We start from the raw sequence: 13,410 nt of genomic DNA on the forward strand, positions 1-13,410 counted from the left end.
CCTTGGTTGATTGTTTTAATCCTAACAAAGTGACAGTAATGTGTCTCCAGATTAAATCAGTGGGATTTAACTGCCTAGAAAATTAATTTCTTCCTTATTTCTAATAGAATCTTGAGCAGAGGTACATACTCTTAATGGGTAAATTCATTCTGGTAACCAAATGCTAGCAAATTGTTTGGGGGATAGCTTGCCACTAAATGTTTTCACAGTTCTATGATTTATATTATTGCATCTGGGTAGACACACTTATGTCAACCTTATTGTTTTATACAATTTAAAGCAAAGAGAAATTTATGTAAATTACTTAAGAATAGCACATTAATGTTAAATTTAAGACTAGAGGTTCCAGAAAGTGATGCCTAGTACCCTGACTTGCTTTTTGAATCTGTACCTTACCCTAAATGATGGAAAGGCAATACAATATTTTTCTCTTAAAACATTTTGTGACCATTACTTTCTCTGACAGAAATTAGCTTGTTTGTGGTATTTCTTCATGTTGCTACAGGGCTTTTCCATAGCAATAAATTATTGTTAAGCATGTTTGTCTGCCACAATGAGTGTGTTCCTAACATTGCCCATAGAAGAGTTTCTGATTAAGTTTCACTCTAAAATGCTGTTTCCATCAATGACAAAAGGAAATCAGATTGCAGACAGAGTTAAATGACACATGGTCAAATTAACTAAGAAACATCACACAAAGCAAAATGATGCCATTCTGGTGCCCTCTTAGGTAAGTGGGTAAGGCTCTGGTCAATGTTTAATTTACATAATATGGGAAAAGCAATCAAACTCTTTACTTATCCACTCAACTCTTTTTTTTTTTTCCTTGCTTGTTTTAATTTATATTAGGAATCTATTGGGGAAAAAAAATTTCTCTTTTTTTCATATTGCCTGGTCAGTTGTCATGAGCAGTGTGACAGGCATCAGGGGAGAAGGTGGCAATTAGGAATGTGATGCTGTAATGTATTTACAATTGCTTGGTGAAATCTTTAGTCAATTAGATAAGTTATTTCTGTTTGTGTGCAAAAAGTTTAATAATTGTTTCTTGAGGGGGAAAAATTAGCATAAAGTATAACTGACTCTTCATTATATTGATGATGGTAGATTAAGCAAATATGTGGTATTAGTATCACAACATAGGTTGAACAGTTAGTAAGCATCCCTTAAAGTGACCAAAAAAAACTACTGATGTTTCAGTTTAAAAAATTACATAAAACTGTGACTCCATAACTCTTTATAATTGCATATTGTTTATGCAGTAGGTAAAAGTGTTTGCTATAGGATTGGATTTCACAAAATAGGAGTGTTTTGTCAGTTTTATTTGTTCTTGGCAAGATAACGTTACTGGCAGCTGTCTAAGCCAAAAGGAAGGCATAGTCAGGGCTTTAAAAAGAGAATCAAATGTCAGTGAGAAACCTTTTTGGTGAGCATATGGTTCACATTCATTTTATTAGGTAAAATCCTCTGATGGAGTCAACAGGAATACATTGCTGCTTTTCAAATGCTTGTGTTCCAAGGGGATTCCCAGAGACTGCCCCACACCAAGGTACAGACATCTTTAGGTGTCCAAAGCTGTTATCTGTTGGACTTGGATACAGAAAAGTGGCTCTGAAGTCCATGTGCACAGTTGTGTAGAAATTTGTGCAGTGTAACTCTTAGATGTCATTAGTCTGAGCATCATGGTGTGCCCTGGTAACAACCCAACTTCACGGCATACACTGATCATCCAAATTCAGGGGAAAGCTGCTTTGGCTCCTTGAAGGATGCAGGTTCATAAAAATAAGTGTATTGCAGCAAGAGATGAAAAGGAGTGGCATAACAGTGAAAGCAAACTTCATAAGCTGTTACCTCAATAATGGCAACTGCCAAAACACAAAATACTTCTCTCAAGCTTGTGAGTAAGGCTCAAGCTAAGATTCTCCCATATTGCATTTTGTAATTGATCTTTGGGTGTAGTTAGGGGAAAGCAAGCCACAGGACTGATTGGAAGAGGGTAAAAAAAGGAAAAATTAGAGCGAGAAGTAAAATGGCAGCACATAGTAGAATCTCTGAAAAAATTCAAATGAAAATAGTAAAAGGAAAAGCAGCATGGGAAGGAAATTAAAAAAAGATGAGAGGGAAGACAAATGTATTTTTCTGTTAAATATACTCTCAGAAAGGGTGAGGGAATTGGGATTGTTCAGCCTGGAGAAGAGAAAGCTCCAGGATGACCTTATTGTGGCCTTTCAGTACCCAAAGACAACTTACAAGAGAGATGAAGAGGGACTTTTTACAATGGCTTGTAGTGACAGGACAAGAGGGAATGGCTTCAAACTGAAAGAAAGCAGGTTGAGATTGGATATTAGGAAGAAATTGCTTACTTTGAAGGTGCTGAGGCACTGAAGCAGGTTGCCTAGAGGAGCTGTGGATGCTCCCTCCCTGGAAGTGTTCAGGGCCAGGTTAGATGGAGATTTGAGCAACCTGGTCCAGTGAAAGGTGTCCCTGCCCATGGGGGGGGTTAGAATTAGATGATCTTTAAGGTCACTTCCAGCCCCCAAACCATGTGGGGATCGTGTGATATTCTTGTTTTCTCTCCCTTTTGGGGAATTCCTACCTCATATTTAGGGTATAAACTGAAAACCTCTGCCAAGGTGATACTAGGATTGCTTGTAGATTTAGGGTCTCTCAGACCTTTAATTTTCTTGGGAAAGCAACATATTATATAGTTGGAAAGTATTTTCTAAAGGATAATGGTGTTCCTAACAACTTTGTCAACTTTGCCACAAGCAGTTGTGATTTGTTTGTTCATATTCTCTGTAACTATCTTATCTCTATAAATATCTTAAGAACAGTGTTACAAGTCACAGATCTGTTGATAGTGATGAAGACACCAGTGAATGTTTGGAGGTACAATGAAATAGTGTTCTACATAAACTCGGGAAGGTCAGAACTAGTGTTGAAATTGTTCACAGTAAGAAACTCCTTTGAGAATTTATCTTTCCTCTTTTTCCTTTTTATCCACTGTCCTTATTTTAATGGTTGGTCATTCCCTGCTTATGCTTGGGAATCCTAAGAAAGGAAAATTAAAGTGATGGGTATTTATAATAACTTCTGCTTTTCTTAGTAGCTAAATATGCAACAAGTTTAAAACAAAAAGTACATAAAAGGATCTTCACTCAATTGTCATTAGCTCTGTGTGTATGAGTATAGAAGTGTAGAATGGTTTTGGTTGGAAGGAACCTTTAAAGGTCATCCAGTCCAACTCCCCTGCAATGTGCAGGGGCATCTCCAGCTAGATTGGCTCACCCAGAGCCCTGTCTAGCCTGACCTTGAATGTTTCCAGGGGTGGGATGGGATGGAGCATTTACCTCCTCTCTGGACACCGTTTCAGTATTTCACTGCCCTCAGTGTGAAAAAATTCCTCCTTGTATTGCTATGGTGGAGGCCTTTGCTGAGTTGTCTTATTTTTAATATTATATAAACATTAAAAAATTAAAACATTAAATTTGCTTGCTCACTCTGTTCATGAAGTGATTAGAAACTGTAACTTCCAGTATAGGTATATCCGAAGGCTTTCTGAGTAAGCTGGGAATCCAAAGGGCAATGTGCCCTTTTGCTTTGCCATTTCTCTCTGAAGGGCTAAAATGTCAGGTGAAACTACAAGAAACATTCAATGCCAATATTCCTTCTGTAGAGCCATAGACCGTAAGGCCATGGGAGCCAAGGTCCTGCAGGCTCCCAGCATCTTGCCCTCCTGTGGGCATGGGACAGGGATAGGGAGGAAATTGATAGGAAACTAGACCTGCTAACAGATTTTAGATACTCAGTGTGAAGTTGTCAAAAGCATCTTTGCAGTTCATAACTCTGGGGTGAGTGTGTGACTTTGAGCAAAACAGTTAAAAAACCCTTTTCTTCACTTTGTACAAAAATACTTTCAAAATACGTAAATGTTTTCATGGGAAGCTCTGCTTTGTGCAGTAAGCATTATCAGCAAGAATCCTTCTCGTGGCCATGGAATCTAGACAAACTTTATCAGCATGTGTATTTCTGTTTATCATGTGAAATGTGTCAAATGTATATAGTACCTGGAAAAAAATAATCTCAAATTTGGTTCTTTATGGTGATCTGAAATGCAGATGGCCAGAAGCCTTCTCTCATGTTCTAGTGGAAGTTCACACTTCTCCTTCCTACACATCCTGTGCAAGGTTCCCACTTCTCTGCCACTGAGCTGGTTATTTTCTCTTTCACTTTGTAAGTAAGGGCATTACATAATATGTCATGAGATAAGTGAGAGAATTCCCCTGGCTAATTTGGTGTCAATTGAAATAAGTGCAGAAATCATGTACTGGTAGCTTTTTTGTGTGTGTATGTTTGGGGAGGGATAAAAACTACTTTAAGGTTTTGTGAACACAGGAAAAAAGCTCAGTTAGAGTATTTAAATGGCCTTTTAATTAACAGTTCACTTGGTAATAGTATGTTGACTTGTCATTATTTCTGTCATTTAGAAAAGCTGCTGCAGAGATAACCACTAATTTCTACAAATTTGACTTCCAAAACCTTTAGAGCTCCAGGAGTTGAATTTCCCTTTGTGCTCCTTGCCTCTTTCCATCTGGCCAGTATGTGCTGAAGCATTTTTTGTCAATCTTGAGATTTTTCTGAATGCTGTGTGTGTTGGGTATTTTGCAGGAGCTTCAGGATGGCATTGGGCGACAGCAGACTTTTGTCCAAACACTGAATGGAACTGGGGAGGAGATCATTGAGCAGTCATCAACAGCAGATGCTAAGGTGCTGAAGGAACAACTGGGAAGTTTGAATAGCCGGTGGCAGGAGATCTGCAGACAGCTGGTGGAGAAAAAAAAGAGGTAGGTTAAATGGGAGGAAAAATATTGTGAATTTCTTTGTAGTTACTTTTGATTTGATTCTGCTCAAACTTTCAAAAGTGCTCTCAACTTCTAGACTTCTCCTGTATATAAGTAATTATGAGTAATTAAATTTCACATCCAATATAATTTGTGCAATTCTTCTTTTCTACCTACTCCTGTCAGTGACCACCACTCTCTTCCATACTTCACATTTCTATGATTTCACTCTTAATGTTTAAAAAGAACCAACCAAACATACATTATTGCTCAATTAAAAGTAGAACAGATTGGAGCTTCATTTGTAGAATTTACAGTTGATATATAATCTTTCTATTTGATTGTATGTCATTAAAATGTATCTCTGTAGTACTAATATCTTAGCTAATTGGTACAGTTAATCCTAATCTAATTCACTTATCATCATTAATGCCAATAAAATCTACATTTCATAAGATGGATAAAAAGAGTGGATAGATCAATTTGATGTTATTTATAACCACTGTTGGATCAATTTGTTTTTCTCATGCAGTTACAGAAAGCTACATAGTCTGAGCTATAGATAATATAAAAATGGGTTTACACCTTTAAAAAGAGATTTCCAATTTTTTTAAAAATTTTTCCTGTTTATACTAGGTTTTCTAGAAGCATGTATTCTTACCCTAGAGGCTGGGCATAACTGGATATGCCATCCTCTTTAAAATACAGCAGAAAATACTGGGAGAGCTTTCCTCATGCACTTTTTTTTAAAACCCAGAATATTCTTTATATTCTATATAATTAGTGACAGAGATGTACTAGAAGAACTGGGACTGTGCAATAAGTTTTGTTACTTCTGATGTGTCATATACCACTTGTCTGTTTGGAGGCATGAGGGGGCAAAGCTGTTAAGCTATTTACTGGAGTTGGGAGTGTCCTGGAAGGTTATTACCAAGTTGAGTCATGATTAAGGTTTCCCTTGGGACACGTTGGAACAGATGTCAAGCGTTGGAACAGGCTGCCCAGGGAAGTGCTTGGATCACTTGGAGTGGTTAAGTTTGGAAGGGACCTTAAAGATGATCTAGCTCCACACTCCTGTTGTGGACAGGGAACCTTGCACTGGGCCCAGCTGCTCAGAGCCCCATCCAGTGTGTCTGTGAACACTTTGAGGGATGAGCAGTGCACAGCCTCGTTGGTTAACCTGTTGCAGTGCCTTACCACTCCAATGTAAATAATTTCCTCCTAATATCTAATCTAAACATTTTCTCCTTCAGCTTAAGCCAATTCCCTCTTTTCCCATTTCTGTATGCCCTTGTGAAAAGTCCAGCTCTCTTGTAATCCTCCTGTAGGTACTGGAAAGTGCTCTAAGGTCTCCCTGGACGGTTTAAAAGATGTGGAGCTGTGGCACTTAGGGCAGGTTTAGTGGTGGGCTTTGGCAGTGCTGGGTTAATGCTTGGGCTCAGTGATCTAAAGGTCTTTGCCAACCTAAATGATTCTGTGTCAAAAGGAGGTGCAACAAGTAATCTGCAGCTGTCAGAAGCTTCACAGATGTGTCAGTAGTTCTTTCTGCTGAGTTTCCAGGTACTGATGGTACTGGTGCTTGTTACACAAGGGAGTCCTTGGCCCTTATTTGTCACATTTAAGCTGTTCTTTTGTACATTGGAAACCCATCTGTGTTTCCAAGCATTAACTTGTTATGTAAGTGCCAACACAAAACAATAACACATCATTTTAATAACCCTTTCAGCTGCTTCAGCAACACAGAAGAAGATCCATGGTTGAGCTTTGTCTGAGAATATGAAATATATTCCAGTTCTGGTAAAGACTGGGATTGCACATTCTTTCATTTACCTGTAGAAATGTCTCTCTGAATGCCATTTTAGCTCAAGGCAGCATTAGCTGTATTGCCTGGAATTTCTTGACATAGTCTATATTTTAAGGAAGCCAAGGGTCTGTTAAGTGGGAATAGGACAGTTATGTTCCCCAGATGAAGGCATTGCCCATTACATGTCACTGTATTATGTCAAATTTATTTACGCATCTCAGTAGGATATGAATTACAATTAATATTGGTGAATTAATGTATTTTGACTCCTTTTTTCCAGATTAACTTTAGTAGAGTATTTAAGAAAAAAACCCACACCTGCTGTCAGAATGCTTGTATTCCTGATCACATAAGTTTTAATAGTCCTTTAATATTTGTCCATCTTTCCTAAAAATTAAAATGTTTATGCTTAAAAGAATTTTGTTATTATGAAGGGGATTCTTGGTTTTATTTTTAAGTGAATTTTGAGAGTTAGAAAATTTAACCATGTTTTGAAACCGTAATGGAAGAAGTTGATGCTGAAGGGAGAGCAGACTGTGTATAATGCATTTTCATATAAAACTGAAAAAGAAATAAATTAACATTTAGAACCTTCTTCAAATCAGGAAAGAAAATGAACTCTAAAATTCTTAATAGTTTTTAATGGGGTTTTTTTTGTAGTCAATACATTGTTCTCCTCCTTGAAAGCTGATTTTCAGTAGGTCAGAGGACTAGTGATCAATTGAAATTTTCTTTTCTATTAAATCTTTTGGCTCAGCAGATCTCCAGATAAAGAAAGTGGGAAGAAATTAGCGACTGAATGTATTCCAGAAATGAAATGTGACAGTGATTTTGGATTCAAGTCTAATGTTGCTAAGCATTATTTAAATGACAAGGAAGTTTAATATACTGTGAAGTCTGGTTTTGCTATTGCTTACCGAGATGGAAGAAATCGATTCTGATAATCTTGCACTGTTTATAAGTGGGGCATGGACAATCCACTTTTGACTTATTTCTCATGCTGAATTTGACCATCAGTTGTGGGGGGAGACTGCAGAAGTAACAGAAAGCAACACAGATATTTTTGTAAGGTGCTTGAATGTGAGAATTTAGTTGAAGACAGAAGGTGTATGGTGACATTTCCATGGATGCCAATGACATTAAGTTTCAGGTAGTCAAATGCTGAGTTGATGGTGGGAACTCCAGAACTGAGCAGATGGGCAGCAAGTGGCAGATGATCGTCATCAGAGACAAATGTGAGGCAATGAATATTTCAGATAAACAGACTCTGCCATGCTTAGATGATACGGAGCTTCTTGCAAAGTGATCCTGGTCTTATCACTGACAATGTTTTTTGTTGAAAGTTTGAGATAGTAAAATGGATTTAAAGTTTACATTATGGTTTCTGAATATCTGAGGTTTCTGGCCACAGAACGTTGTGGGGGAAAAAAAATTTATGGCTCAGCACTATAGAATCTTAATCTGATGACAGTGGAACCTGGGGGAGTATGAGGTGAATGGAGTGAAGAAAGGAACCAGTGTTCTGTGTTCCCTCAGTTCCCATCTCCGTTGGCAGTGTTGGTGGCACTCTCTCGTGTTAGCTTTCCTGGCACGCTCAGGCCTTCTTCGTCTTCTATTGCGCTGATTATATTTTGGGGACAGGGGCAGAAATTCTATAAAATTACTTTGTCACCTTTCTGAGGTAGCACTGTTAAATGGTCTACTATGTGTTCTATGTGAGAACATAATACCATCACTGCATTGCTAAAAAACTAAGTAAATTCAAAATATTTCCTGTAGGAACCATGAACCTCGTGGTTGGTTGACTTGAAAAGGGAAGGTTGATATGGGATATCATTCCAAGAGTTTCAACATGTTAATCCAGTTTTCATAAATAATGTGGGAAAAATATGAAACTACCTGCATAATAAGAACTGTAAACCAGATCAAAACCATAATATTCTATAAATAACTGAAACTGATGATAGGGTCACTAGACACTAATAATAATCTCAGTGATATACAGGCAGATTTAATATATGAAAATTGTTTGGACCACAAAAGGTCAACTTAATTAAAAACAGACAAGCAAACAAACTAAATCTCAGAACAATTTGAGGAACCTGTACTGCTCTTCAGGAAAAAGAAGCTGGTTTTAAGTTTTAAAAGGTCAAATGCTGATCCCTGGCAAAGCACAGACTTAAAATTGACTTTGAATCTCCTTTCTTTGGTACTGAAGATCAAGAGGTTGTACTTGAGTTATGTTTGTGTAGGTTATCTTTCACTTGCCTTTATCTAAGAGTTTCAAAGCTGTAGAAGTTTGAATTCAGTGTTTAAAGTTTCTGTATCTTGCAGTCTAAGCCATCCAGCTAAGAATTAGGTGATAATGTAATTTTTGCACATCTTGTCATTTTATCTTCCTGAAAACTTTGAAATAGACCTGGCAGTTGAATAAAGTGGAACTTGATTGAAAGTCTGATACTCTGATAGTTAGCAAATTGGGGATTTTACTGAGTTTTTGTTAACATTTTGCTGCAAGTTGGCATGTTTTGGGGAAGTTTGAGTTTGTACTCTAACAGTGTTACTCAGACTGAAACAGAGGCTTTAGAGACCAGGCAAAGTCACAGTGGCCTTTATTTAGATGCTACTAACCTCAGACAAAAGACAGGGAAAAATAATCTGGTTTTAACTCTTCATATGCCAGCAATCATTTCAAATACAAAAACTTCTAAACTGCATCACCAGAAGTTCTCTCTGCCTTTTTGTCCCCGGAGACGCATCAGGTCGTGTCATGGTGTGCATGTCTGTGCTGAGACACCCCACTGGCACGGGTGAGTTTTGGATGACTGCAGGATGTGGTGGTTTGCCATCAAGACACCCTTGAACTCCTGTGTGGCAGCAAGGCCCAGGGCTGTGGCAGCAAGCCCCAGGGCTGTGGCACAGCTTGGTGCTGCACTCCTGCTGCATGGGACTGTCCATCAGGAGGAGAAGCAGCATCTCACATAGGAGCTTGATAAGAGGAAGGCTCATAAATGAAGTTGTCAACAGACTTGTAACAGTAGTGTTCACTGGCCTTTTTATTTTTCACCTTTGTTAAAAATTTCTTGTAGAAGTTTTGAAAACAGAAGCCCAGGATGTAGATGCCTTCACTGCAGAGAAGCAGTTTAAAAGCTCTTTGGGAATCTAGGCTGGTTTATAAGGATCAGGCAGCAGATGTAAGAGCATGCAGAGCTGTGCTGGGGCTGGATCTGCTGCATTCCATGGGCCCAGCTGCTGGAATGATGGCTTACTCCTCACTCACTTGCTTATCCAGTGACACATACTCCCACTTGCTTTCTCAATAACTGTTCTCTCCACATCCCATTCAGCTTGTGGCTCATGTTCCTTACTCCAGTTTGTTTAGGTTGGATTTGGAAGCCCATGCTCCTTTAATAACAATTAACTGTTAATTTCTCATTGCCACCATGAATTTAAACACCTAGAAATATGTCTGTTGTTCCAAATGTAATTATGGTGATAGAAAACAGTTTGTTCAAGAGGTGTAATCAGTCATTGAGTTAAAACTTTTAATTTGATTAACTGGTTCAGCTAACACAGAGTGTTTTGTTTTAGTATCCTGCATAATGTGACACTTGTCATGCAGGATGTTATTTATAATAGAAGTAATGTTCTAGCTGGCCAAGACCAAATTGTAAAGTAAATTAGAAAGTGCACCTTCACTTTCCATTAATTGCAATGGGCCTTTTAATTGCTATGCTACATACTGTTCCTGTCTAGAATAAAGAAGTAGATCTTTATGGAATACTTTTTTTTTAACTCTGTAACCCTTCAGTGCATATATATATATATATATGTATGTATATTTTATATGTGCATGTGTCTATGTGTATATGTATGTGTAACACATCTCTAAAATAATTCCTGGAGAGTCTTAGGTTAAAAACATCCCTATCTTACTGATCAACATTTAAATTAGTCATCAAAGTAAAAAGTATTTCCTTCATAGCTAGAAAAAGTTTAAATGTTTTAAGAATTGCAGCTGAATTCATGAGGGTGCTAAAACTGACAGTGTACTTAAGATAAAAAGGAATCTTGCCAATTGCTATCTCTTCTAGGAGACAAAAAATCTTTTTGATTTCTCATTCAAAATACTATCCAGCTCAATAATTTTGCTCTCGGGTGTATTGAGTTGAATGCTTTGCCTTTTCTGTGCCAGAATTAATGTGTTCAAACTTGTATCGTTCTCAGGTTTATCCTTAGGGTACCATCACATAATGTGTCGACTGAGCTATGCACTTCACAGATGAGTAGAAGTGAGAGGAAACCAAAAAAATTAAGATGTTGCTGAAGTTTAGGTTCTGGGGAACCTGGTCAGGCTAAGGAATGCATGTTCTATTATGTGGGTCATGGTGTGTATGGGACCCTTAAGAAATGTTTGGTTTCATCATTGCCTGTTAAATTTCTCAGTCCAGTAAGACACAGGAGGGTTCGATCGATTCTCCCAGTGTGGATTAAGACATGAACGAGGTCAAATACTGTCAGTGAGTGATATTTTATTATTGGTCACATAAGGGGGAGATAGGAGAGCTAGAAACAGGAGAGGGGGAAGTGAGCAAGATTTGAGATTGTGTGTGAACATTCATGTGTGCAGGCAAGTGTGTCAAGCAACAACTGTTCCTACCACTTTTTTGTTAAATGATGTGTAGCTGACACTTTTTATTGATTCATTTTTGCCTGAAGCTTATTCATGCAGCTTTTCTAAAGAGACTTCTTTGCTTAAGTCAGACATCACAAAACACAGTTCCCTAAAAATATAAAGTAAAACAAAAAACCACACACAAAAAAACCCCAAAACCAAATAAATGTGAGAGTAGCTCAAAATAGAGGTTGTTCCATTTAACTTCTCAGTGTGTCTGTGGGCTTTGATCATCATGACACATATGGGAGACCAGAGAAAGTTAATTTAATTTTCATTCTGCTTTAATATATTTTTGCATCCAGAAATAATATATTGATAATGCTGAACTTGATTCTCCACTACCATGCTACGTTTTTAACATACTTATACAGCTTCAGTTTGGTAAAACTTGATGCTAGGATTCTTAGTTGCTGGCACTGGACTTCTCTGCTGTTAGTTCACACAAAATTCTGGTCTGAGTAATTAATACTGGTGTGGTTGTTTGCTACCTTCCATGTGTAATCCAGAAGATGAATTTAGTGGTGTTGCAAATTGTGCCTTGAGCTTTTCTTTTAAAATGCATTTAATTGCCCTCTTAAAAGGGTGTTGGTCTGATAATTTTGATATGAAAAAATGTATGGTAGGCCTATAAAAATCATTAATAAAAATGATAAGAATTGGTTATCCCCAGTCTTTTATTTAGTATGGATAAGTACTTCAATATAAAAATAAATTTATAGAAACATTAATTTCACATTTTTATTACAGGCTAGAGGAAGAAAAGAATATTGTATCAGAATTTCAAGAGGACTTGAACAAGTTGGTTTTATGGTTAGAGGAAACAGACCATACTATTGGTATTCCCCTTGAACCAGGGAATGAAGACCAGTTGAGAGATTGCCTGAGCAAAGTGAAGGTATTGTGAGCTTTGTTCCTAATGTTTGCTTACTTTATCAATTCTACATTGAAGAGCATTAAAAGCTATTTTCAGAAGAGGTTTCTGCCATCAAACACAGCATTCATTTAACTTCTTTAGATAAATCAAAGCAGTGGAATTTCAAAACCCAGGGACAAATATATACTGATCAGATAAAGTAATGGAAAATATACTGAAAAGAAGATACTCTGTCAGTAGGCATTTAATCATTATCTTTTCATCCTCATTTCTTAATTCAGAACTCGACTGTTTTATCTGTACAGCATTTCTCTATAGGTGTCTGGTTAAAATTTTATAACTTCTCACTTATGAAATGGTGTTCAGTATTTCACAGGAGGATCCAGAATTGCATGCATAATTATATGTGTCAGCTCATTAAAGTATCACTGCAACATTTGCTAGATTAAACATCTAGGTGACTTTCTTTTAAAAATGCTGTAAAAGGATCCCTAGCAGAATATTAAATATTTGTTTTTAAAGGCTGGAAAAGTTTCAGGAATACGATAGCACTTTGATATTGCTAATAAATAGTGGAAGTTGCTCTGTTCAGTTTGTTGAAATGGGTTCAGTAGAATGATTAATAACTTGCACAATAATAAACTAAACTGTAGTTGGAAAATGCATATTACTTATAGAATGTATGCCTAAAGGTTTTCTGTTCCCTCTTGAAGATAGTTGTTCTTTATGCAATCCAAGCTGAACAAATTCAGCAAGTGCTGAACAGAACATTCTAGACCCCTGTACGTTGGCATTTCGGGCTCCCTTTGGGCTGGATTCACTAATACAGTCTATTTTGGGGTTGTTTTTTTTGCCTTCCACATTCAGAAAGCAACAGTTATTTTGTCTTGAATTGAGTTTATTCCTTCAGTGGATATACAAATCGATAAGTGAAGATAAGAGAACTGAAAATTCTACCACAGTTCATCTTAACTGCTGTTCTTGTCTGTTCCAGTTAAGAGTTGAAGAGCTGCCGCCCCACAAGGGAATACTGAAACGATTAAATGAAAGTGGAGGAATAGCACTTGGAAGTGCATCACTGAACCCAGACAAGAAACATAAGCTTGAGAGTACACTGAAGGAGGCTAACCATCGTTTGTTAAAGGTTAGACATATTACTGATAGAACTGTAGTATCAAATTTTAATCTGCAGTGAATATTTGCATTATATGTTTTC

The 13,410-nt window shown here is 37.3% G+C and overlaps 1 protein-coding gene across 1 annotated transcript in view; it reads left to right on the top strand.

Annotated features, from left to right (window-relative positions):
* The window catches only part of LOC103798201 (dystrophin-like), a gene marked incomplete at its 3' end in the record, with an annotated part of 308,111 nt that overhangs the window by 224,539 nt on the left and 70,162 nt on the right, over positions 1 to 13,410 (top strand). The window contains exons 35-37 of the mRNA XM_009070449.1: positions 4,666 to 4,841; positions 12,068 to 12,215; positions 13,189 to 13,338. Coding sequence (XP_009068697.1) covers positions 4,666 to 4,841; positions 12,068 to 12,215; positions 13,189 to 13,338 — 474 coding nt within the window. The remainder of the gene's footprint in view (positions 1 to 4,665; positions 4,842 to 12,067; positions 12,216 to 13,188; positions 13,339 to 13,410) is intronic.

This window comes from Acanthisitta chloris, unplaced genomic scaffold, assembly GCF_000695815.1.
Source record: "Acanthisitta chloris isolate BGI_N310 unplaced genomic scaffold, ASM69581v1 scaffold4572, whole genome shotgun sequence".
Lineage (NCBI taxonomy): Eukaryota > Metazoa > Chordata > Aves > Passeriformes > Acanthisittidae > Acanthisitta > Acanthisitta chloris.